At 42.2% G+C, this 26,939-nt stretch overlaps 1 protein-coding gene across 1 annotated transcript in view; it reads left to right on the plus strand.

The window, feature by feature from the left end:
* Positions 1–26,939, plus strand: part of PTH2R (parathyroid hormone 2 receptor) — a 745,316-nt gene that overhangs the window by 213,406 nt on the left and 504,971 nt on the right. Inside the window, exon 5 of the mRNA XM_040441156.1 lies at positions 24,046–24,199. Coding sequence (XP_040297090.1) covers positions 24,046–24,199 — 154 coding nt within the window. The remainder of the gene's footprint in view (positions 1–24,045; positions 24,200–26,939) is intronic.

Here is a 26,939-nt window from a genome sequence, read left to right on the forward strand (position 1 = left end):
TGAATCAGGCATTAGAAATACAGCCATTTGAAATACAGCCATTTTAACATAGTAACATAGTAACATTGTACATAAGGCCGAAAAAAGACATTTGTCCATCCAGTTCGGCCAGTTATCCTGCAAGTTGATCCAGAGGAAGGCAAAAAAAAAAAACCTGTGAGGTAGAAGACAATTTTCCCCACTTTTGCGGAATAAAAAATTCCTTCCCGACTCCAATCAGGCAATCAGAATAACTCCCTGGATCAACGACCCCTCTCTAGTAGCTATAGCCTGTAATATTATTACGCTCCAGAAATACATCCAGGCCCCTCTTGAATTCCTTTATTGAACTCACCATCACCACCTCCTCAGGCAGAGAGTTCCATAGTCTCACTGCTCTTACCGTAAAGAATCCTTTTCTATGTTTGTGTACAAACCTTCTTTCCTCCAGACGCAGAGGATGTCCCCTCGTCACAGTCACAGTCCTGGGGATAAATAGATGATGGGATAGATCTCTGTACTGACCCCTGATATATTTATACATATTAATTAGATCTCCCCTCAGTCGTCTTTTTTCTAAAGTGAAAAACCCTAATTTTAATAAACTTTCAGGGTACTGTAGTTGCCCCATTCCAGTTATTACTTTAGTTGCCCTCCTCTGGACCTTCTCCAGCTCTGCTATGTCTGCCTGGTTTACAGGAGCCCAGAACTGTACACAGTACTCCATGTGTGGTCTGACTAGCGATTTGTAAAGTGGTAGGACTATGTTCTTATCACGAGCATCTATGCCCCTTCTGATGCAACCCATTATCTTATTGGCCTTGGCAGCAGCTGCCTGACACTGGTTTTTGCAGCTTAGTTTGCTGTTTATTAAAATTCCTAGATCCTTTTCCATGTCAGTGTTACCGAGTGTTTTACCATTTGGTATGTACGGGTGACTTGCATTATTCCTTCCCATGTGCATAACTTTACATTTGTCATTGTTAAACCTCATCTGCCACTTATCTGCCCAAGCCTCCAATCTATCCAGATACCTCTGTAGTAGTATACTGTCCTCTTCAGTGTAAATTACTTTACACAGTTTATTGTCATCTGCAAAAATTGATATTTTACTGTGTAAGCTTTCTACAAGATCATTAATATATTGAACAGAATAGGGCCCAATACTGACCCCTGAGGTACTCCGCTAGTGACAGTGACCCAATCTGAGTGTGTACCCTTAATAACCACCCTCTGTTATATATTAGATATATATCATTGAGCCAGTTACTTACCCACATACAGACGTTTTCTCCCAGTCCGAGCATTCTCATTTTATATACTAACCTTTTATGTGGTACAGTGTCAAATGCTTTGGAGAAGTCCAGATATACGACATCCATTGATTCGCCGCTGTCAAATCTAGAACTTACCTCCTCATAGAAACTGATTAAATTAGTTTGGCATGACCAATCCCTCACGAAGCCATGCTGATATGGCGTTATTTGCTTATTTCCGTTGAGATGCTCTAAGATAGCATCTCTCAGAAAACCTTCAAACAGGTTACCCACAACAGAGATTAAACTTACCGGCCTATAGTTTCCAGGCTCTGTTTTTGGACCCTTTTTGAATATTGGCACCACATTTGCCATGCGCCAATCCTGTGGGACATTCCCTGTCAGTATTGAGTCCGCAAATATCAGAAAAAAGGGTCTGGCTATGACATTACTTAATTCCCTTAGGATACGCGGGTGTATGCCATCCGGTCCTGTCAATTTGTCTATTTTAATCTTTTTAAGTCGCTGATGTACAGTATACAGTGGAATGCGAAAGTTTGGGCAACCTTGTTAATCGTCATGATTTTCCTGTATAAATCGTTGGTTGTTACGATAACAAATGTCAGTTAAATATATCATACAGGAGACACACACAGTGATATTTGAGAAGTGAAATTAAGTTTATTGGATTTACAGAAAGTGTACTATAATTGTTTAAACAAAATTAGGCAGGTGCATAAATTTGGGCACCACAAAAAAGAAATTAAATCAATATTTAGTAGATCCTCCTTTTGCAGAAATTACAGCGTCTAAACGCTTCCTGTAGGTTCCAATGAGAGTCTGGATTCTGGTTGAAGGTATTTTGGACCATTCCTCTTTACAAAACATCTTTTAGTTCATTCAGGTTTGATGGCTTCCGAGTATGGAAAGCTCTCTTTAAGTCAAACCACAGATTTTCAATTATATTCAGGTCTGGGGACTGAGATGGCCATTCCAGAACGTTGTACTTGTTCCTCTGCATAAATGCCTTAGTGGATTTTGAGCAGTGTTTAGGGTCGTTGTCTTGTTGTAAGATCCAGCCCCGGTGCAGCTTCAGCTTTGTCACTGATTCCTGGACATTGGTCTCCAGAATCTGCTGGTACTGAGTGGAATCCATGCGTCCCTCAACTTTGACAAGATTCCCAGTCCCTGCACTGGCCACACAGCCCCACAGCATGATGGAACCACCACCATATTTTACTGTAGGTAGCAGGTGTTTTTCTTGGAATGCTGTGTTCTTTTTCCTCCATGCATAACACCCCTTGCTATGGCCAAATAACTCAATTTTAGTTTCATCAGTCCACAGCACCTTATTCCAAATGAAGCTGGCTTGTCCAAATGTGCTTTAGCCCACCTCAAGCGGCACTTTTTGTGCTGTGGGTGGAGAAAAGGCTTCCTCTGCATCACTCTCGCATACAGCATCTCCTTGTGTAAAGTGCGCCGAATGGTTGAACGATGCACAGTGACTCCATCTGCAGCAAGATGATGTTGTAGGTCTTTGGTGCTGGTCTGTGGGTTGACTGACTGTTCTCACCATTCGTCGCTTCTGTCTATCCGAGATTTTTCTTGGTCTGCCACTTCGAGCCTTAACTTGAACTGAGCCTGTGGTCTTCCATTTCCTCAATATGTTCCTAACTGTGGAAACAGACAGCTGAAATCTCTGAGACAGCTTTCTGTATCCTTCCCCTAAACCATGATGGTGAACAATCTTTGTCTTCAGGTCATTTGAGAGTTATTTTGAGATCCCCATGTTGCTACTCTTCAGAGAAAATTAAAAGAGGAGGGAAACTTACAATTGACCCCCTTAAATACTCTTTCTCATAACTGGATTCACCTGTGTATGTAGGTCAGGGGTCACTGAGCTTACTAAGCCAATTTGAGTTCCAATAATTAGTTCTAATGGTTTTGTTATCAATAAAATGACAACAGTGCCCAAATTTATGCACCTGCCTAATTCTGTATAAACAATTATAGCACACTTTCTGTAAATCCAATAAACTTCATTTCACTTCTCAAATATCACTGTGTGTGTCTCCTATATAATATATTTAACTGACATTTTTTATCGTAACAACCAACGATTTATACAGGAAAATCATGACGATTAACAAGGTTGCCCAAACTTTCGCATCCCACTGTATATACACATTACTCAAAAAAGTTAGGGATATTTGACTTTCGGTTGAAATTTCAGGATGAACCTAAAATGCACTAAAAAGAATCAATACAGCCACCACAGGAGCTGTTACTGCTCATAGGTCAGAAATATAGTCCGACAAGGCTACCACCAGATACAAAAACCAAAATCTAAAAAGGCAGTAGTAAAATATAACTTTTAATAATAAATCTAAAAAGTCAAATAGCCCAAATTGTAACCATGAAGCCACACTGATAAGGCAATAAGCATCACAAATTCCATGTCGGACACATGTATTTGGATAGGTATACTGTAGTATATACACCGCTTACCCAGATAGATGTGTAGATAAAGGTGGACAGAACCAGCATCCACACCAAATAAATCACGTCCTCACACACAGATGAATTCGGCTCCAGTTGTTTTCAATCCTCAAACATGTCGCCCCTTAATCATCTATATGATAATGTATGGTGTATCAGAGGACAGTGAAGAGATAGACCCCTATCCGTAATGATTAAAGGGTGCTAAAGAAACCTACTCATAGGTGCTCAGATAAAAAGAAAAATGCTGACCCTACGCGTTTCATTTATTTATATAGCCCAAAACTCATCAGGGGACATAGGGCTGATGCAACGTCTATATGGGATAGTCCAATCCTAGAATAGTCGTCCTGAGGGGATGTAAGGTCGCACCTCCAGTGATGTTCACCCATAAAATGCACTCTAATCTTAAACAACACAGGCCTAAATTCATCTTTATGGACAACAATGCGCCAGCCCATCAAGGTTGCATCATTAGGGAATGGCTGCTGAAGACTGGCGTACCTCAAATGGAGTAACCTGCACTTTCTACAGACCTGAATCCCATTGAAAACCTATGGCAGGGGTCATCAACCTCCGGCACTGCAGCTGTTGTGAAACTACAACACCCAGCATTCATACTTGTTCTGTGTTTATCAGAACTCCCATAGAAGTGAATGGAGCATGCTGGGAACTGCAGTTTCACAACAGCTGGAGTGGCAAAGGTTGCTGACCCCTGACCTATGGGATCAGCTGAGTCGCCGTGCAGAGGCTCTTAACTATGTACCCCAGAATGTCAATGACCGGAGGGCCGCCCTTCAAGAAGAGTGGGATGCCATGCCTCAGCAGACAATAAGTCGACTTGTGAACAGCATGAGATGTCGTTGTCATGCTGTAATTGATGCTCAAGGCCACATGACATGTTTTTGAGACATTGATGAGGAAATCACCATTGCATGCGTCTACTAAAATACACACACACATATATATATATATATATATATATATATATATATAGTGTACAGTGCTGGAAGGCGTGTTGTCCCACACTCGGATACCTCAGATGGGTGAGACAGATAGAATCCAGAGAGTGGCAGTGGTCTCAGAAAAAGCATAGTTTGCTGAGACAGTTTTGTATAAATTCTTTGGGCTGGATTTTACTTGGGCTGGCAGTTAGGCTTGGATGAGGGAGCTGCCAGTCCACACTCTTCCGACACGGGTATTCCCTTTTACCTGAGGTGATCACAGGTGAGGCCTGCTCTAATCAGGATGCGATAAAGCACCTCCCAGTGTGTCAGTCAGGGGAGTGTGTATTATCAGAGATTCATTGTGCAACAGAGGCTTGCTGGAGTCTCTGGGAGAGTGGTCTCAGCGGGGCTGGCTGAGGGGCCACGGGGATAGGTGTTAGCCAAATGTTGGGGTTCTCTGCGAGGTCCGGGAAGTGACTGTAGCAAGGCCAGAGACAGGCGGACTTCTGGGCCACAATCCTCCAAAAGGACTGGACTTTGTTAAAGCCTAGAAAGTGCTGGAGCACAGGCTGGAAAAGCCGCATGGTCGTACCGTGTGTGAACGGTGTTATAAGTGAGGTAGGAATACTCCTGTTTAGTTAGAGCCCAGACGGGCAAGGTGTTTGTTTTGTTGTTTTGTGTTTTGTTCTGTGAAAATAAACCTCACGTTTGTACCTGCAACCCGGCTGTTGTGGAGATGATTGTGAGAATGACCCCCAGAGAGCAAATCCCTCACAATATATAGACCCCCACCAGCCTAATTGAGTTGCTTCTTTGTTTGCAGATTGATGTGTAACTTTATATAGTCTGTTTATATAATGGTAAGATCTTAAATTGTGTAATTTTCTTGCCAAAGTAAGGGATTATTTAGTGATTCAGGGACATGTGCTGTTCATGTTCACGAAGGTCAGCACATTCATTAATTGATTTTAGTCTGTTTATTCAAACATAGTGTGACAGTGTAAAAACAATGAAGAAATGCACTACTTACAGCAGATCCATTTTACAAGCAAAACATTCCCATAGAAAACTATTGGTCTGTGAAAACCTGCAGGTAGAATTTGGATGCCATCCATGTTATGTTTGTTTACCACTGATCCATTGCATAGAAAAAATTATAAAAAGCTAGAAAAAATATGGTGAAGAAACATAGAGACATGTCCTCAACTTAGACCTTTGTGGATGCCAAACTTGGGTGCAACATGATTCTGGTTTATGCATCTGCAAAAGCGGCACAAATTTGTAAAAGAGCACATGTGTCTAGAAAAGTATTTCTGATACTTTTAGTATTATTAATGTTGCAGAAAAATCACAAAAATCATTGGTGGGAATGTGTTAAGACAAGCATTTCTTATGCCAGGCTTAATAGCAAACCCCCCAGGTGTATGATGGGCTAGAATTATTAAGAAATAATAACTTCACTGGAAATTGTGTGTGCCAGAAAAATTACATCTGTGCCATTAAGAAGCTGACATAAATTTATGGTCTATGGTCAAAATACTGTAGCACATTTTGGTAGATGAGTCGGGCCGTGGACTCCTTGTTCAGGGCCTGTCTCTTTCTGCACACACCCACCCACTTTTTGTAAATGTGGAGAGGGAGGTGCCAGAAAACTGCCATCAAATGTTAAGAAATTAATGTATCCTAGTCCCTGTTCATCAATACAGGATTTGTGTTGATGGGTGTTTCAATTAGAGATTAGCTAATTTCTAAAAAATGAGATTTTTCGAAAAAATTTGGTTCGATCCGAATCTATTTGTGGTGAATTGCGTAAAAAAAAAAAAAAAGGCTATTTCCTGGCTGCAGAGAGCCTTTATAGGGGTGTAGAACACTGTGCCTTGCAGTAATATGCATAGGGAGTCTGTTGTGGTAGTGAAATAATACTGTGAGTCAGCATGACATGCAGATGACAGGCATCTCTCTTAGAATCACTGCACACTTCACTAATTTGGGCAGTTACGGGGTCAAAACTGACCAAATAACTCAAGTGTGAACTCAGCTTTACAGGTCGATTTTGGCGTAAAGAAGAAGTGCACTCCTTTTACACCGTCGGCAGCTGATTCCACATAGATGTCTACAGAACCTGTTCTATTAAACACTTATTCAAGTAGAGCCCCCCCGACAAAGTAAAGGGGGTATCAGCAGTAAGTAAGTGTTGACGTCACTGATTATTTTGCCTTTCCGCTGATCCATCAGAACAATAACCCACAAAAAACTGATCCTGTCTGTGGAGCATCCGCCTTCACTCTGTCAGCATTTGGTCAGTAATCCATCAATATTGCTAAAGCCAAAAAAAAGGATTGGATCCAAAGCATGTGATGACACGTGAATGCAATATTTGCAAGTCTTCTGTGTTTTGTACCCACTCCTGCTTTTGGCTACCAAATCATAAGCCAATTCTGATACAAAATAGGGGCCATGTTATGCAAGCCTTATAGCTGTTACATGGACAGGATCCATTGTGCATCTCATTTTTCCTTCATTATGACAGATCAGAAGAAGGGGCAAAAAAATGCCAGCCAGGGTGAAAGGCAAAATAGTGGCCGAGTCATGAAGTGGGGAGGGTGGGAACAGCACGAGAAGTCCAGAGTGGCCTTATGACATAGTGGTGAGGTGGAAGCAGCATGAGGAGACCACAGAGTGGCCCAATAACAGAGTCTGGAGGTGGCGGCGGCAGCAGCAGCATCAGGGAAGGACACAGGGTGGCACAATGACAGTGTGGAGGTGGCGGCAGCATCAGGAGGCCACAGAGTGGCACAATAACAGAGTGTGGAGGTGGAGGCAGCAGCATCAGGAGGAAGGCACAGGGTGACACAATGACAGTGTGGTGGCAGCAGCAGCAGCATTAGGAGGTCAGAGTTGCACAATAACAGAGTGTGGAGGTGGAGGCAGCAGCATCAGGAGGAAGGCACAGGGTGACACAATGACAGTGTGGTGGCAGCAGCAGCAACAGCATGAGGAGACCAACGAGTAGAACAATGACAGAGTGTGGAGGTGGCAGCAGCAGCACCAGGAGGAGACCACAGAGTGGCAAGGTGACACAGTTTGGAGGTGGCAGCAGCATCAGGAGACCAGAGAGCGGCAAAGTGACATAGTGTTTAGGTGGTGGCAGCAGCATCATCAGAAGACCAGAGTGGTAAGGTGATATGCGATAAGTTACAAATCCAGCTCACCTGTGCATGAATACTCTGCGTGCATGGAAGGATCCATAATGTAATGAGAAAGAGAAAAAATCTGGCACTGTAGATGCTTTGCTGTAGAAATCTTCCATTTATTACAGCAACATAAATCCACATACAGACAATGCAGACACAAGCTGTACTATGTTGATGCATTTCGGATGAAGTCCTTAATCGTAACACAGGTGTGTGCTGGACTGAAACAATACATACTTCCTTTAAAGATGGTTGGCTTGGTAGAATTAGCGAAGATGACGAATATGACAAATGTATTCGTCATATTCCTCAAAACGAAGATAACGAAATATTCTCTGTGACAAACTCCCCTCTTTTGAGGTTGCCACGAGTGCTTGGGGAGGACTACTTGCCAGCCTCTTACAATGTGATTACGGTCCCATGTTGTATGCACCGGTTTTATGCAATAGCGGCATAGTTATATAAGTTCATGTATTTTTCTGTCTTTGGAATTTTGTTGTATGTTATGTGAGGGTACCCAGATAGCTAATATTATTGTATTTGTGTATTCTGAGTGCCATTCACCTAATGATATGCACTCAGACTTGAGCTATCTGGGGATATGTTAAATGTCTGTGCTTGCTGTGGGGGTGTGACATTGTGTGTTTGGTTGGTGATTTCTGTCCTGTGTTCCCCACATGTGTATTGGCGATTTCCCTTTGTCCTGAGAGATAATTGAATTGCTCCTCGGGTGTCTCCAGGACAGAGAGGAGGAAACCATGATGCATTGTGGGGATGTGTTGTGTCTGTGTATCCTGAGTTGCTACGTATCTGTCCTGTGTCACAGTCTTCCTTCTGGTCCCCTAGGGGCGTGTCCACGAGATGGGGACCTGCATAAATACGGGCGGGTAGCCCTCAATAAAGTGTGCTGCTTTATACCTTCATGAAGTTTTGGCTCATGTTTGGGGAATACGATAACTACACTCTTGGGGATTGCTATATCACAATACTCCCCTGAGTAGAAGCTCTTGTAAAAGCTTGTTCATGGTTCCTGCTCTCTGGATGTAGGAGAGGTTCCGCCACTGGAGCCTGGAGCCTTGTCGTAGGTCCAGGGTGGGTAGGAGACGGTGAGACTTCCACCAAGCTTCGGCGGTTCGTGGGGTCTGCAGCGCTGACGGTGTCAAGTGGAGTGCTTGGAGTCCTCTGGAAGCACTAGAAGCATCTATCGACGGAGGTACCCGGTCGGGGTGCTAGGAGTTCCGTTACATTCTCCATCTTCGTTTTAGCTCCATATTCATCAACTTCGCTAATTCTAGCAATCAAATAGGAAAGTTGACTAGAGACAGCTGTGTTTAATTCGCTATGCGATTATATTACTTAGCTTTTTTTTTTTTATAAATAGAATCATAATAATAATTTTCAAGTATTATAATGATTCTATTTATAAAAAAAAAGCAAAGTAATATAATCGCATAGCGATTTAAACACAGCTGTCTCTATAGTCAACTTTCCTATTTGATTGCTAGAATTAGCGAAGTTGACAAATATGGAGCTAAAACGAAGATGGAGAATATTTTGTTATCTTCGTTTTGAGGAATATGACGAATACATTAGTCATATTCGTCATCTTCGCTAATTCTACCAAGCCAACCATAGTAAACCAGGTCTAAGTTGAAATCGCAATGCGATTACTTCAAGTTATATTAATCAAATTGCGATTTCAACTTAGAGTTGTGTTTCTAATGGGTCAGCTTGCTACAATTAACAAAGTTAACAATTAGTGTTGAGCTCGCTGGAGGTGCCATATTCGATTTCGCGTAATTATCGAGTAAGGCGATTTATCTTTCTATGTATAATGCTCCACAAAAGTTAGCTTAACACCATATTAAAGTTACAATCGCATTACGCGATAATGACAACTACGTAATTATCGAGTAAGGCGATTTAACTCGCTATGTTTTAATGCTCCACAAAAGTTAGCTTAACACCATATTAAAGTTACAATCGCATTGCGATTACAACTTTTAGTCAACTCACCCTATAGGTTGGATTGATATCTGCGTTAATCCTGGCAATTCTAAGTTGTTTTCGCAATGCGATTATTTGAACTTAAATTACTCGCATTGCTCTTTTAACTTACAGCTTCTCCAGATTTAACCTAACCAACCAATAAAGAGAATCCTGCTCTATTTTCTTATTTGTTAATTCTAATAGTCAATTGTTCACATTAGTCAACCAATATTAACCGGACATATTAATATCAAAAACATCGGACCCCCAAGGAGTCATAATAATCACCAAAAAAATGAATGAAAATAACTTACATATGTATGAAGATACAAACAACTTTATTGTAAGTATATATAAACATATAAACAATACATACATATATAATAAAACAGGCAGCACAAGGCGGGACACACAGATGAGTAGCAGGACCCAAGGAGAGGCCGGGAGATCGATGCACGAAATAACAGGGAAAAAGAATGCTAGCTGAAAGAGCATACCTCAAAACCTCATAGCAGCAACGCCCCAAACAAAGTGCAAAGGTGGTGATTGTAGAGATTGAGGTTAAAAAAAAAAAGGACAAAGTATAAACATACCCTGGATGGTGCAGAGATCTCTCGGCCGACTCCTGACCCAACGCCGTTTCGCCAGCAGATCTGGCTTCTTCCGGGGATACGGAAACACATAAAAACATCTCCCCTATATAGTGCCCACACAGGTGTGTGGAGGATAATTAAAATTGCAGGACCTGAATGACATCAGCACCAATGGAATTGGAGCCCCAGTACCTAAAAGCCAATCAATAGAACCAGAAGCACCTAATGGAGGCAGGACTGAGATGACAGAGCGAGCATGTGAGCAAGCACATGACCGCAGTGTCAGAGGTGCATCATACGACACGCCCTGACCATACCAGGAAAACCACATTTGAGGCAGCTCTCACACCCGCGCTCAGAGCGGATCAGTCTAGTGGCTGCACAGACGGAACCGCTCCCACAGTGCAGATATAGGGATCCGCTCTAAGACGGATCCGTCTGCACCATGGTAAACAGTTACCATCCAGGTCATCAGACCAAATTTAATCCCGACTCTAAAGGTCCCAAGTGGGGATGTACCCCATGCGGGAGGTGCGTGGCATGCCCCAATGTCGACAGGATTACTTCCTTTAGCAATCCATTCACCAACAGTAAACAATACACCATCACACATACTGTCACCTGTAATACTCCAGGGGTGATATATGTGGGGAAGTGTCCATGCCACCTCATTTATGTTGGGCTGACATCCAGGGAGCTCAAGAGGAGGATACGAGAACACATCCTGGGTATTGAGGCTGCCTAAGATGAAAATGATGTGACCCTATTAAAAACGATTCCCAAACATTTTAAATTGTTTCACAATTGTGATAAATCGCAATTTTGGCGCAAAAAGAAGTACGCTGGATTCATGAATTAGACAGCATGACCCCTAGGGGGTTAAATGAGGACCTCTCTTTTGCTCCTTTTTTATAATTGATACATCCCGTGGTGGATGTCCTGAATAACGTTCCCTGTTTTTGAGTCTTCTTGGGGTCTCTCTGCTCATCCCAGGTCCCGTGTTTTTAATCCCTTGTCTGTCATTCCCCTGTTTTTTAACGTATTGTGCTTTCCTAATTTATCTTTAGCACTACCGATGACGTCTGTCGCAGTGGAGGACCATTCCAGTGGAGTCATGGTTCCATACTGAGTTATGTCTGTGTGCATGGCGCCTTTTGGATACATTCTGGACTTCCCCGGGCCATATGCTGGCTATACAACTACGCCTGTTCCATCAATATTACACAATAACTCCCCTTCTCTCGAGACGTTCCGACCATATATTTTCACCATGATGTATAATAATAATTTTATAGTTTTCATCTGTTTCCTTTCCATCACTGCACCGAGCACTCTTTTCACTTACTTTTCACGTGCGCCTCTCTTCCCCTTTTTAGTATATAATTATCTTGTGTGTGTTTTATTACAATTGAATTTGTACTCCATTGGCACTTATCTTTCTAGCAATTGTGTATTGCAATAATTCAGCCCCCTAGGTTGGATGCTCCTGTCAATACTTATGTATGTATGTATATATATATATATATATATATATATATATATATATATTATTTCTGGTTTATGCATTAGCACTTTATGCCAAACTAAGTCAACTGTTGTCCTGGAATACTGACATTTGTGCCATTATTCCTCTTTATTATGTATGGTACGCACTTTTTATACTGTACACGGTGGGATGATAATGAGTCTGAACACAGTCTCTTAACACAACATCGCGGTGTGGTGGGGTGTAATCCACCGTCCACAGCGCAATGTAGTTATCTGCTGTCCATTTGGATAATGAGGGGTTAACTGTGTGTTGTCGTATTCTATGTCTCTTATGTCATGTCCAGCTCCCAGCCACTGGCCTGGTATTTTTTACCCTGACCTATATTTAACAAGTTTCCATGCATTCTGACCATCTGCCCATTTTTAGACAAGTCTGTGGGCTGGTATGTGTATCCGCATTTGGGCTGCCTTCGCACTGGCGTTCGGGGTTCCGCTTGTGAGTTCCATTTTGGGGCTTTTGCGGGCGGCCCAGAGCGGATCCGTGGACCCCCGGTGTCCTCTGGGTGGATGCGGATCCGCTCGGAGTGCAGCGGTTTGGCTCCGCCCGGGCGCAGTTTTCAGCGTTCGGGTGTCCGCCTGGTTGCGCGGAGCCAGACGGATCCGTCCGGGCTTGCAGTGTGGGTCGGTGGGCGCGGATCCGTTTGAGGTTGACACAATGTGGCACGATCTCGAGCAGGTCCGTCTCCTGCTGGCTTTTCGGTGTGGGGTCTGGACGGGTCCGTCTGGTTAATTTGCACACTTGGAACTCCTCTGAACCATGGTGCAGACGGATCCGTCTTCGAGCGGATTCCTATATCTGCACTGTGGGAGCGGATCCATCTGTGCAGCCACTAGACGGATCCACTCTGAGCGCGGGTGTGAGAGCTGCCTCAAATGTGCCGCCGCGGTCGTGTGCCACATCGCGTGACATTGCGGTTGCGTGCTGTGTCTTGTGATCGCCGCATCACTAGTTCTCCGCCCCTTGGAGTCTGAGGCCTCATGTTCTGTTGGTGCCGCTGTCACTCAGATGTTTGGCCGCACCTACTGCACTGCCCCCGGTTCCTCCTCCGTATGACCACATGTGCTACTGATTGTTTTTCCTGGTATGGTCAGGGCGTGTCGTATGATGCACCTCTGACACTGCGGTCATGTGCTTGCTCACATGCTCGCTCTGTCATCTCAGTCCTGCCTCCATTAGGTGCTTCTGGTTCTATTGATTGGCTTTTAGGCACTGGGGCTCCAATTCCATTGGTGCTGACGTCATTCAGGTCCTGCAATTTTAATTATCCTCCACACACCTGTGTGGGCACTATATAGGGGGGATGTTTTTATGTGTTTCCGTATCCCCGGAAGAAGCCAGATCTGCTGGCGAAACGGTGTTGGGTCAGGAGTCGGCCGAGAGATCTCTACACCATCCAGGGTATGTTTATACTTTGTCCTTTTTTTTTTTTTTTTAACCTCAATCTCTACAATCGCCTCCTTTGCACTTTGTTTGGGGTGTTGCTGCTATGAGGTTTTGAAGTATGCTCTTTCAGCTAGCATTCTTTTTCCCTGTTAATTCGTGCATCGATCTCCCGGCCTCTCCTTGGGTCCTGCTACTCATCTGTGTGTCCTGCCTTGTGCTGCCTGTTTTATTATATATGTATGTATTGTTTATATATACTTACAATAAAGTTGTTTGGATCTTCATACATATGTAAGTTATTTTGATTAATTTTTTTTGGTGATTAATTGTTCATATTAGTCAACTTTCCAATTGGTCCCCCACTATAAGTTGTAATCGCGTTCGAATGGAACATTAGAGCTATTAGTCAGATTTACTTTTGGTTGGCTCAATAGAATTAAGTTTCATTCATACGCGAATACAACTTAGAGCAAGGTACCAATATGAAATTTGCCTGGCTATACAGTCTATGTTTGGTTCGTTATCTCGATAATACGTCATTTAAATAATCGTGCTTGTGCGTCTGTACGTGCATGCGTCTGTGCATGCGTGCCTGTCTTTGGATCGGAAAGAGTGGAGAGAGACCGATTCTACAGAGACACAGATTTGGAAAACTTAATTCGGAAATGGCAAAAAGCTATTTCAATCCAGAAGAGCTGGAATTTATGATCATTGTAAGTAATTCTACCTAACAAGTATGTCACTGTTAAAGGGGAGGCCACTGTTCTAGTCACTGTTAAAGGGGCGGCCACTGTTTAAGTCACTCTTAAAGGGGCGGCCACTGTTCTAGTCATTGTTAAAGGGGAGGCCGTTGTCAAAGTCACTGTTAAAGGGGAGGCCACTGTTCTAGTCATTGCTAAAGGGGAGGCCATTGTCAAAGTCACTCTTAAAGGGACGGCCACTGTTCTAGTCACTGTTAAAGGGGCGGCCACTGTTCTAGTCACTGTTAAAGGGGAGGCCACTGTTCTAGTCATTGTTAAAGGGGAGGCCATTGTTCTAGTCATTGTTAAAGGGGAGGCCGTTGTCAAAGTCACTCTTAAAGGGGCGGCCACTGTTCTAGTCACTTTTAAAGGGGAGGCCGTTGTCAAAGTCACTGTTAAAGGCGAGGCCACTGTTCAAGTCACTCTTAAAGGGGCGGCCACTGTTCTAGTCATTGTTAAAGGGGAGGCCACTGTTCAAGTCACTTTTAAAGGGGAGGCCATTGTCAAAGTCACTGTTAAAGGGGAGGCCACTGTTCAAGTCACTCTTAAAGGGGCGGCCATTGTTCTAGTCATTGTTAAAGGTGAGGCCATTGTCAAAGTCACTGTTAAAGTGGCGTCCACTGTGGAGTTTAATTCTTTTATTTGCCTTGAATAAAAATCTTTTTATTTTTATTTTACTTTCATATAGTTCCATAGGGAACTATACAAATATCTACTCTTTTACCATTTTGATATTACATTTAATTTTTTATAGTTGAGATGACTATATTTACTAATAATTGTATTTTACAACTTTGGGATTACATCCTTTAATTGTTATCTTGCAGACTATGTTGGAGAAAAAAATATGACGAGCTAGGTTCCCGTACAGAGAAACAGGGCATAGTACGGAGAATAGCATACAGGCTGTGGCAGGAGTCATTCTAAAGATGATTTTTTAAAGAAATGGTCAGACCTTAAAAGACACAGGATGGATCTGATTAAAGAGGTCAGAAGCAAAAATTGTCCAGGTACGATGCTTACATTAATTTTCTATCACCCACCTATATTTTTTTGTGTTCAGTTATGCAAATAAGTATTTCTATCCCTTTACAACTGATAATTTAGTTCAGTGGTGTTGAACCGATGGAACGGGTGCTTGAGGCGGCACTCAGAGCCCTCTCTGTGGGCCGCATACCCATGAAAAGGTCTGAGGCGTACTAATCGGCTTTAGACATTTCCTACTATACAGCTTCGCAGGCACACTATTAACAGCACAGTCAGCATATTGAATGTAGACAGGCTGTTACAGCAAAATGATAATTGTGTGGAAGACAGACTATACTGGTATTCAGGTACAATGGTAACGTTGGCTATTTGCGATAAATAAATTAGTTGGTTTTCTGTTCTGCCTCAAAATTCTCCAGCACGGATTTAGTAAATGCTGGGACACGTAACTAATTATTCCTTTGAAATATATACATACACTCACAGCGAAATACAGATATATGATGTAAACCCTTATCCAATGTCAAAACAGTTGACTTGGTCCACCTCATTTGAATAACCCTGCAACAGTACCTTGCGAACCAATACCCCCCGGTACCTCATCCTAGCTATTAACGTACTCAACTGTAAACCATCTGAAAGACTTCATTTATAGTTTCATCTAACAACAAATCAAGTGAAATCAAACATAGGGGTAATCATTATGCATCCAGATCTCACCATAGATTTTTTTTTGTGTACCGGCCTTTTTTTCTTTTTTGGGCTTTCCTTGTTTATCTTGGTATTTTTTGAAAATTTGTTCATTACAGGGGCTCCTCTTCCAAAAGTACGAGCTAAGCACTCAAAAAAGAAGGTGGTGGTGGAAGAGAAGGAGATGACTGAGAATGAGGAGCAGGAAGAGGAACAGGCAGGACCATCAGGGCATCAGGCCCATAGCCCACCTGAGGCAGATGATGTTTAGGAAGATGATCAGGAGGAAGAAGACGAGGTGGTGACCACCCCCCGCCAGGAGGGTAAAAATATTCTGTTGATGTTTTAATTTTAAAAATGTCCCCACACACATACAGGTGTCAGTTTAGTCTTCACCACAGGCAGATTTTATTCAAGCAAACAATTATAAACAAGTTCAAGTTCAACCTCTAATTTTTATTTAAACTTCAGACCTAAAGTCACCCACTTTGCGTTCACTCCAAGCAGTGTAACAAAAAGATTAGTTTATCACCACTCTTTAGGGTCTGTCAGAGACCATGCTCATTTCTCGGCAGGTTCAGTTTTCACATCTCCTGTCCACACTTGAAAAGAACAGCATTTTTAATCCAAACTTTATAAAATAGCTTGATGGAGTACGGGAGTGACCTGTGCCACTATATCTGTCTGGGCACTCAGTCCAAAAACCCAGACCCTAATTAAATCCACGTAAAAAGTTTATTTTAAAGCAAGCTGCTGTTACTGGTGTACTGATTTCCGTAAAGTATCACAATGAGGCATACAATTTAATTAAGATGTAACGAGCATCCAATATATAACATTTTTCTTAGACTAAAAGATAAAGTGCACAAAACTATATTAATATTTATCTAAAAAATGGTGTAAAAACTATAACACAGGCAACAAAGAACATACAACACACAACAGTAATATAAAACATGAACAGTATAAAGTAATTAATCTACATAAAAAGCATTAACTTAACTACTAAGTCCATAACCCAAAAGTCAAAAGAACTATTATTAATCCTAAATAAACCAATATATAACAGATTAACATAGTAACATAGTATATAAGGCCGAAAAAAGACGTTTGTACATCAAGTTCGGCCTGTTATCCTGCAGGTTGATCCAGAGGAAGGCAAAAAAAAAACCCTGTGAGGTAGAAGCCAATTTTCCCTACTTTAGTGGAATAAAAAATTCCTTCCCGACTCCAATCAGGCAATCAGAATAATTCCCTGGATCAACGGCCCCTCTCTAGTAGCTATAGCCTGTAATATTATTACACTCCAGAAATACATCCAGGCCCCTCTTGAATTCCCTTATTGTACTCACCATCACCACCTCCTCAGGCAGAGAGTTCCATAGTCTCACTGCTCTTACCGTAAAGAATCCTCTTCTATGTTTGTGTACAAACCTTCTTTCCTCCAGACACAGAGGATGTCCCCTTGTCACAGTTACAGTCCTGGGGATAAATAGATGATGGGATAGATCTCTGTACTGACCCCTGATATATTTATACATAGTAATTAGATCTCCCCTCAGTTGTCTTTTTTCTAAAGTGAATAACCCTAATTTTGATAATCTTTCAGGGTACTGTAGTCCGCCCCATTCCAGTTATTACTTTAGTTGCCCTCCTCTGTACCCTCTTCAGCTCTGCTATGTCTGCCTTGTTTACAGGAGCCCAGAACTGTACACAGTACTCCATGTGTGGTCTGACTAGTGATTTGTAAAGTGGTAGGACTATGTTCTCATCACGGGCATCTATGCCCCTTTTGATGCAACCCATTATCTTATTGGCCTTGGCAGCAGCGGCCTGACACTGGTTTTTGCAGCTTAGTTTGCTGTTTATTAAAATTCCCAGATACTTTTCCATGTCAGTGTTAACAAGTGTTTTACCATTTGGTATGTACGGGTGACTTGCATTATTCCTTTCCATGTGCATAACTTTACATTTGTCAGTGTTAAACCTCATCTGCCACTTATCTGCCCAAGCCTCCAATCTATCCAGATACCTCTGTAGTAGTATACTGTCCTCTTCAGTGTAAATTACTTTACACAGTTTATTGTCATCTGCAAAAAATGATATTTTACTGTGTAAGCCTTCTACAAGATCATTAAAAAATATATTGAAGAGAATAGGGCCCAATACTGACCCCTGAGGTACCCCACTAGTGACAGTGACCCAATCTGAGTGTGTACCGTTAATAACCACCCTCTGTTTTCTGTGTAAATTATTATTTTATTCACATTTTATACTTATTTTTTTCATAAGTACAAAAAGGTTACATAAACCATCTGATCATAACAGTAAACAATTTTGTAGCATAGATAACATCGATTTACAATGTAAATCATAAAGAACAGCATTCAGTTAATTGGGAAGGAAATAGGGTAGGGGGGGTGGGGGGGAAAGCATTGTTACTAATCAATAACGCCCTGTCACAAACTAGAAAAATGTAATACAAAATCTGACATAGCTTGCTCATACAAGTGAATAACTTGTTGGAAAAAGCTAATTACTCGTGAGCCTAAAACTAACTAGGTACATTATAACGATCATCTGTTTTAATCTAAGCAGAGAAGATATCTGATTTATCCGCATCTAGCCATCTTCTCCAAATCTTCTCAAACTTGTCTGGTCTGTTTGCCGTAAGCCATCTTTTTCGTTTAAAGTCGCATACTTTAAAAAGTTCAGTGACCCTCTGTTTTCTATCATTGAGCCAGTTACTTACCCACATACAGACGTTTTCTCCCAGTCCGAGCATTCTCATTTTATATACTAACCTTTTATGTGGTACAGTGTCAAATGATTCGGAGAAGTCCAGATATACGACATCCATTGATTCGCCGCTGTCAAGTCTAGAACTCATCTCCTCATAGAAACTGATTAAATTAGTTTGGCATGACCGATCCCTCACGAAGCCATGCTGAAATGGCGTTATTTGCTTACTTCCGTTGAGATGCTCTAAGATAGCATCTCTCAGAAAACCTTCAAACAGTTTACCCACAACAGATGTTAAACTTACCGGCCTATAGTTTCCAGGCTCTGTTTTTGGACCCTTTTTGAATATTGGCACCACATTTGCTATGCGCCAATCCTGTGGAACATTCCCTGTCAGTATAGAGTCCGCAAATATCAGAAATGAGGGTCTGGCTATGACATAACTTAATTACCTTAGGATACGGGGGTGTATGCCATCCGGTCCTGGCGATTTGTCTATTTTAATCTTTTTAAGTCGCTGATGTACTTCTTCCTGGGTCAGACAGGACTTCATCTGTTTTATACACCAATCAATGATTGTCTTTTAAAGTACATTAAAAAATTTTATTTCCTTTACTTTTACAGCTCACAACAACATGATTAAAAAAAATTAAAAAAGTGCAGCGGGAGCAGCGCGAAAGAATGAAGGAGTTCAGGCCGCTGCAGATGAGAAAGATAAGGGAGCTGAAGCTCGAATTATCCCACCAGCTCACCCTAATGGAGGAGGCCAACCAAAAGGCCCTTGATGAACTGTTCCTAGAGCAGAAAAAAATTAAAAGTTTACCATAATTTTTTTCTTTTTTTTTTTTTGGCTTCTGTCAAAAATTTCTATTTTACTGTGTAAGGGCTCTTTCACACCTGCGTTATTGTCTTCCGGCATAGAGTTCCGTCGTCGGGGCTCTATGCCGGAAGAATCCTGATCAGGATTATCCTAATGCATTCTGAATGGAGAGTAATCCGTTCAGGATGCATCAGGATGTCTTCAGTTCCGGTACGGAACGTTTGTTGGCCGGAGAAAATACCGCAGCATGCTGCGCTTTTTGCTCCGGCCAAAAATCCGGAACACTTGCCGCAAGGCCGGATCCGGAATTAATGCCCATTGAAAGGCATTGATCCGGATCCGGCCTTAAGCTAAACGTCGTTTCGGCGCATTGCCGGAGCCGACATTTAGCTTTTTCAGAGTGGTTACCATGGCTGCCGGGACGCTAAAGTCCTGACAGCCATGGTAAGTGTAGCGGGGAGCGGGGGAGCAGTGTACTTACCGTCCGTGCGGCTCCCGGGGCGCTCCAGAGTGACGTCAGGGCGCCCCAAGCGCATGGATCACGTGATCGCATGGATCACGTCATCCATGCGCATGGGGCGCTCTGACGTCATTCTGGAGCGCCCCGGGAGCCGCACGGACTGTAAGTATACCGCTCCCCCGCTCCCCGCTCCTACTATGGCAACCAGGACTTTAATAGCGTCCTGGGTGCCATAGTAACACTGAACGCATTTGGAAGACGGTTCCGTCTTCAAATGCTTTCAGTACACTTGCGTTTTTCCGGATCCGGCAGGCACCTCCGGCAACGGAAGTGCATGCCGGATCCCAACAACGCAAGTGTGAAAGAGGCCTTAGCCTTCTACAAGATCATTAATAAATATATTAAAGAGAATAGGGCCCAATACTGACCCCTGAGGTACCCCACTAGTGACAGTGACCCAATCTGAGTGTGTACCGCTAATACCCACCCTCTGTTTTCTATCATTGAGCCAGTTACTTACCCACATACAGACGTTTTCTCCCAGTCCGAGCATTCTCATTTTATATACTAACCTTTTATGTGGTACAGTGTCAAATGCTTTGGAGAAGTCCAGATATACGACATCCAAAAAATGAAAAGTTCACCATAATTTTTTTCTTATTTTTTTTTGGCTTCTGTTATTTATGTTATTAATATTTTTCTTTATTTAAAGATTGTTTTATTAAACTTTATTGTTCTATAAAATTTGTTGTGTTTTGTTTTATTGTAACCAATGGGGTTACAGTACGGACAATTTAGTCTGGGCCAAAGTAATAATTCATTATCATTACATCCAGTAGCCGCCGTTACATGGAAACAGGGTAATAGACATGGCGCCGCTTATGGTCGCACGACTTATTTACTATGACTATTTTCTTGTGCCGGTGGTCATGTGTGTGCCACAATTCAAACGGAATACTGTGGACTGTGCCGCTCTTAGCAGCACGGTTGACGGGACCAGGTCCAATCATAGACCTTGTACAACATGCATACATGTAATCCAAAACTTTTAAAATACAAGTATTAGTAATTAATGTGATCAGGTCATAAAAAAAAATAAAAAATTATGGCTATAAATGGAAAATATTTGATTTTAGGTTACCGTTATAACATTACATTGTATTTATATTGTAGGTGTGTGGGGTATGAGCAATGGGGTATTGGCCAATGGCCATCTGAGGAGAGGTGTACCTGTGTAGTGAAGTGACGGTACGGTATGGGGTGTACAGCTGGTTCGCCTCCACGTGGTGCACCCTGGGTTGTGGTAAATGAACCAGCGAATACTGAAATACTGGAGATCAAACATTACTTCTCATTAACTGTGTGTGAGTGAGGAGGTGGGGGGGACGTGATGGAGGGGGCTTTAAGGTGGTGGAGGGTTTAAGTGGGGAGGGGGGGTTGGTGTGGGTTTTATAGCGTGGAATATACAGTGTGTAGCACGTAAATAGAGGTGCTATGTGCATATGAGAGATATTTGTCTGCTATCCATACATACATGTTACAGACATTGTAGTGTGATGTAACCACTATAATTTGTGCCATAATCATTTACCGCTTCACACCCAATGACGTAGCTATACTTCATCTAGCAGAATAATTAAACCATGGATCAATCCTTATGCGGGCGCCGTGGCCACCTGCTTTGTGTGGCTGCATACACCCACAGCTACTGTCCTTGACCGTCAGTAATACCGATGGTGGACATTTAACCGATAAGATGTAGTGGTCACTTGTTAACTAACAATACAAGCAATACAAATCTTTTAGCAATAGTGTTGGATTCAAAATGCAACTAATATTATTGCATTGCAATTCCAGCTTTTGCGATTTTGCTATAGGTGGTATTGGTAGAATTAACTAATAAAACAAATATAGTACTGCAGGGCTTGACAAATTTCCTTGGAATCTAGGAGCCAGCTAAAAAAGTTAGGAGCCAGGCGGAGACGCGTCATAAAATCTATATTGCGATATAATTTTAAGCATGTATATCGCAATATATTGTTTTCTATATTTGGGGGGGGGGGGGTCTTTAAACTTTTTTTTTTTTTTTTTTTACTTTATTTAATAACTATTAACCTTCTTAAGGGCTAGAACCCTTGTCATATTCACCCTAATAGAGCTCTATTAGGGTGAATAGAACTTTACACTCTCCCTGCTGCCCTGTGCATAGTACACACAGCAGGGAGCTGACCATGGCAGCCAGCCTCTGATCAGCCCCTCCAGCCTCTGATCAGCCCCTCCCTCTCATCAGCCCCTCCAGCCTCCCTCTCATCAGCCCCTCCAGCCTCCCTCTCATCAGCCCCTCCAGCCTCCCTCTCATCAGCCCCTCCAGCCTCCCTCTCATCAGCCCCTCCAGCCTCCCTCTCATCAGCCCCTCCAGCCTCCCTCTCATCAGCCCCTCCAGCCTCCCTCTCATCAGCCCCTCCAGCCTCCCTCTGATCAGCCCCTCCAGCCTCCCTCTGATCAGCCCCTCCAGCCTCCCTCTGATCAGCCCCTCCAGCCTCCCTCTGATCAGCCCCTCCAGCCTCCCTCTGATCAGCCCCTCCAGCCTCCCTCTGATCAGCCCCTACAGCCTCCCTCTGATCAGCCCCATCCCCGCCTCCCTCCCCAGTATTAATTATTGGTGGCAGTGGGCAGTTCCGATCGGAGTCCCAGCAGTGTAATGGTTACCATGGCAGCCAGGACGCTATTGAAGTCCTGGCTGCGATGGTATGTTAGTAAGCAGCATTATACTCACGTGCGCCGTGATCGCCGGGAGCTCCTTCTTCTCATAGGTCTGTGCGGAGCATTGCTAATGCTATAAGCATTAGCAATGAGCCGCACAGACAGAAGAAGGAGCGCCCGGCGGCCACGGTGCACGTGAGTATAATGCTGCTTACTAACATACCATCGCAGCCAGGACTTCAGTAGCGTGACTCCTGGCTGCCATGGTAACCGACCGGAGCCCCAGCATTACACTGCTGGGACTCCGATCGGAACTGCCCACTGCCCACCGATGCAGAGAGTCGAGACTGAAGAACCCGGCACCCGACCTCTGACAGGACGCTGTAATCCGCGCGAATAACCCCTCAACTGTGGAGTTAATCGCGCGGATCACAGCGTGCAGTCATAGGGGCCGGGATATGGCCGGAACATTCATTGGTGGCGCAGTGGCTACAGTCCCTCCTCCTACTCTGTTCTTAGTGGCCAGCGGCAGCCGCGCACAGTGGGGAGGGAGGGACTCCTCTCCTTCTCCACTGTGCCGGCTCAGGAAACCATGGTGCGCGCCGAGAGCGCATCTTTGAAAACGGGCTGACAAATACCCAAGCGCCAGGACCAAATTCCTGGTCGCCATGGCGACCTGGCGCCCGGGATTTGTCGAGCCCTGTAGTACTGTATGTCAGAATAGTGCATTATAAAAGTTGGATTCGCATTGTGGTTAATAATAATGGCAAATATTATCGCATTGTGATTACAAATTAGCACTGCTAGATTCAATATTAGTTAAGTTCGTTAATTCTAGAAAGCTGACCCATTCCATTAGAGACCTAGCAGCAGCCTCAAGTTGAAATTGCAATGCGATTAATATAACTTGAATTAATCGCATTACGATTTCAAATTAGACCTGGTTTACTATGGTTGGCTTGGTAGAATTAGCGAAGATGACGAATATGACGAATGTATTCGTCATATTCCTCAAAACGAAGATAACAAAATATTCTCCATCTTTGTTTTAGCTCCATATTCGTCAACTTCGCTAATTCTAGCAATCAAATAGGAAAGTTGACTAGAGACAGCTAAGTTTTTAATTCGCTATGCGATAATATTACTTAGCTTTTTTTTTTAATAAATAGACTAATTATAATACTTGATTATTATAATGATTCTATTTATTTTTAAAAAAAGCAAAGTGATATAATCGCATAGCGAATTAAACACAGCTGTCTCTATAGTCAACCTTCCTATTTGATTGCAGGAGGAAATTCGGATTCAGTGCAAATTTAATTTTTCCAGAAATTCAGAATTCCACTTCGTCAACTTAGATACGCTCATCTCTAGTGACAATCCTAGTACAAGGGTTACACAAGGTTTAGTAAATGCAAATCTCCCCCATTTTGTTTTAACTTATTTTTTTACATTTTGGTGTGGAAAACTATATTAATCATAGGATTTCTTTTTTTTTTTTTTTCTCTTTATAGGTTGGATGTAAAATTGCCGTTGTAATGTTCATTTATTTTTTGGCAACTAATTACTATTGGATTCTGGTTGAAGGACTCTACCTGCACAGCTTGATTTTTGTAGCATTCTTTTCAGACACAAAATACTTATGGGGCTTTACGCTTATAGGCTGGGGTAAGTTACTTTTAATTATATATATATATATATATATATATATATATATATATATATATATATATATATATTACTAGAAATAAAGCATGAAGTCTGAGTACAAATGTATTAACTTTGAATTTGCGATATTACATATAGTTACATATGGTTAATACGTATGAAAAAAAGTCCATCAAGTTTAACTAAGGGGTGGGTGGTTATGTGAGAGGTAGCGAGACCCAGATTTCTACACATTTTCATAATCATTTATGTAATTTACTTTTAACAATTCATCTAAGCCATTTTTAAAAACTAACCAGTGTTCCTCCTGTGACCACATCCTGAGGTAGACTATTCCACAGATTAGCAATTCTTACAGTAAAGAAACCTGGACGCTTCTGGAGACTGAACATTTTCATCTCCAGTCGGAGGCAGTGTCCCCTTGTCTTTTGAGGTGATTTTGTATAGAACAGTTTTTCGCTATATTTTTTTATACAACCCATTTATATGTTTGTATAAGTTAATGATTTCCCCTTTTAGGCAGCTCTTCTCAAGACTAAATACATTGAATTATTTTAATGTTTCCTCCTAAGACCCTCCATGCCAGTTTAGTTGCCCTCCTTTGTACCTTTTCAAGCTCCAAAGCATCCTATCTGTGGACTGGTGCCCAGAACTGAACTGCATGTTCCAGATGAGGCCACACCAAATCTTTGTAAAGTGGTAATATTACATCCCTGACCTGCGAGTTCATGTCTCGTTCAATACATGACAATATCCTGCTAGACTTAGAAGCAGGCAACTAACATTGTATGCTGTTATTTAGTCTATGATCTTCAAGTACACCCAAATACGTATCTACAAGTGACTCTCCCAGTGTTACTTGCCCTAGGATATATGATGCACCTACTGTACATTATTACTACCCAGATGCATAACTTTACATTTATCCACATTGAAACTCATTTGCCAAGTTGATGCCCAATCACTCAAGAGTGTCCAAGTCAGCTTGTAGTTTTTGGACATCTTCCATAGACTGTACAGTACAACATAGCATGGAGTCATCTGCAAAAATAGAAATGGTGCTATTTATCCCATCCTTGTTATCATTAATAAATTGAATAATAGGGTACCCATTTATATACTGTATTTAAATATTTTTTGGAGATTTGTTTTGCTCTCTTAATCCATCATTTTTTACAGATTTTTTTTAGGCCCTTTGTAAAGGGTACAGCTGACACCTCAGACTAGTGTTTTTATTGCCCTTTTTACAGTAGCTACAAGCCATGTGGGGTTTACTTTTCGCCTTTTATACTGTACTTGGTACATACAAGAATAATTTTTGCGGTGAAATTACCCAATGTAGATTTAAAGATCTCCCATTTACCCTCTGTATTATTACAGTATGCTACAGGAGATGCTCCAAGACACTGTTTGGCACTCACGGTCTCAGCGACAGATGACCCTGTCTGTTAGCCTAATAATGGAGTCCCCTACCACCAGCATCTGCCTGACCTTTGCTGCACTTCTCTTCCCATCCTTCCTACAGCAGTCATCCTCATGGTTGCTAGGAGCAATGCCAGGCATACTTACTAGGGTGATCCAGCTGAGAACTAGCATCCCAGCCACTTTTCCCTCATAAAGTAGTGACAAATTAGCTGATTTCAGCTGTGTGTCATTCATGAGCTAAAAGTAAGAGGTTGAAGAACATCAGCATCATAATTATTGCAGCAAAGGCCTTGAAAAGAGTCAAATCTACCTGAAAAGAGTCAGAGTTAGACATCATGCACACAAACGTATTTTATTTCCGCGTCTGTTCCGTTTTTGTTTTTAGGACCGTAAATGGAACTATTCATTTCAATGGGTCTTTAAAAAAGACGGAAGTTACTTTGTGTGCATTCCGTTTCCGAATTTCCTATTTTTGTCCGCATTACGGATAAGGATAGTACTATTCTATTAGGGGACAGCTGTTCTGTTCCGCAAAATACGGAATGCACACGGACGTCATCCATATTTTTTGCTGATACTTTTTTTTGCGGACTGCAAAATACATACGGTCATGTGCATGAAGCCTTAGGTTGAGTTCACACATTAGTTATTTGGTCAGTTATTTCCATCTGCTATTGTGAGCCAAAACCAGTAGTGATGCCTACTCTGAGATCAGGCGTAATTTAAATATGTGCACCTATTCTGTATTTTTGACCCTCATCTGGTCTTGGCTCATAATAACTGACCAAATAACTAAAGCGTGAACTAAGCCTTATTCATAAGTTTCTGCTGTCCCCACCCTTCTGCTGATGATCGACAGTTCTCTTCTAGGGAGAAGACTGGTCAATCATCAGCATATGGGTGGCGACAGCAGGGGCTTATGAATAACCCTGACTCTTCTCAGGTAGATTTGATGACAGGTTTTCTTTAACTCCTGGTAACTATAAAACCTGTGTGCTATTATTTATGAAGAATAAAATAATACTTTGCACAGTAAGGCTTAACAATATAAAGATTAGAAAATCTTCAAGGGAAGTTGGATGGGAAGGACAAAAAATAAAAGGGATATTGGGGATTGGAATGATAACGAAAAAGTTAGTTAAACATGAAACATTTAAGGCATGTAAAATGGGATTGAATCTAAGCTACTGTCTGTGTGAATAGTTTAGCAACTGTGGCTAAAGATTTAACCATGTGTTTAAAGGGGTTGGCCACTTTCTGGCTGCTGTTGATAAATGTGATAGGAACCAGCGGCTCAACCTATAGACCGGATGGA

Source organism: Bufo bufo, chromosome 7, assembly GCF_905171765.1.
Source record: "Bufo bufo chromosome 7, aBufBuf1.1, whole genome shotgun sequence".
NCBI classification, from domain to species: Eukaryota; Metazoa; Chordata; class Amphibia; order Anura; family Bufonidae; genus Bufo; species Bufo bufo.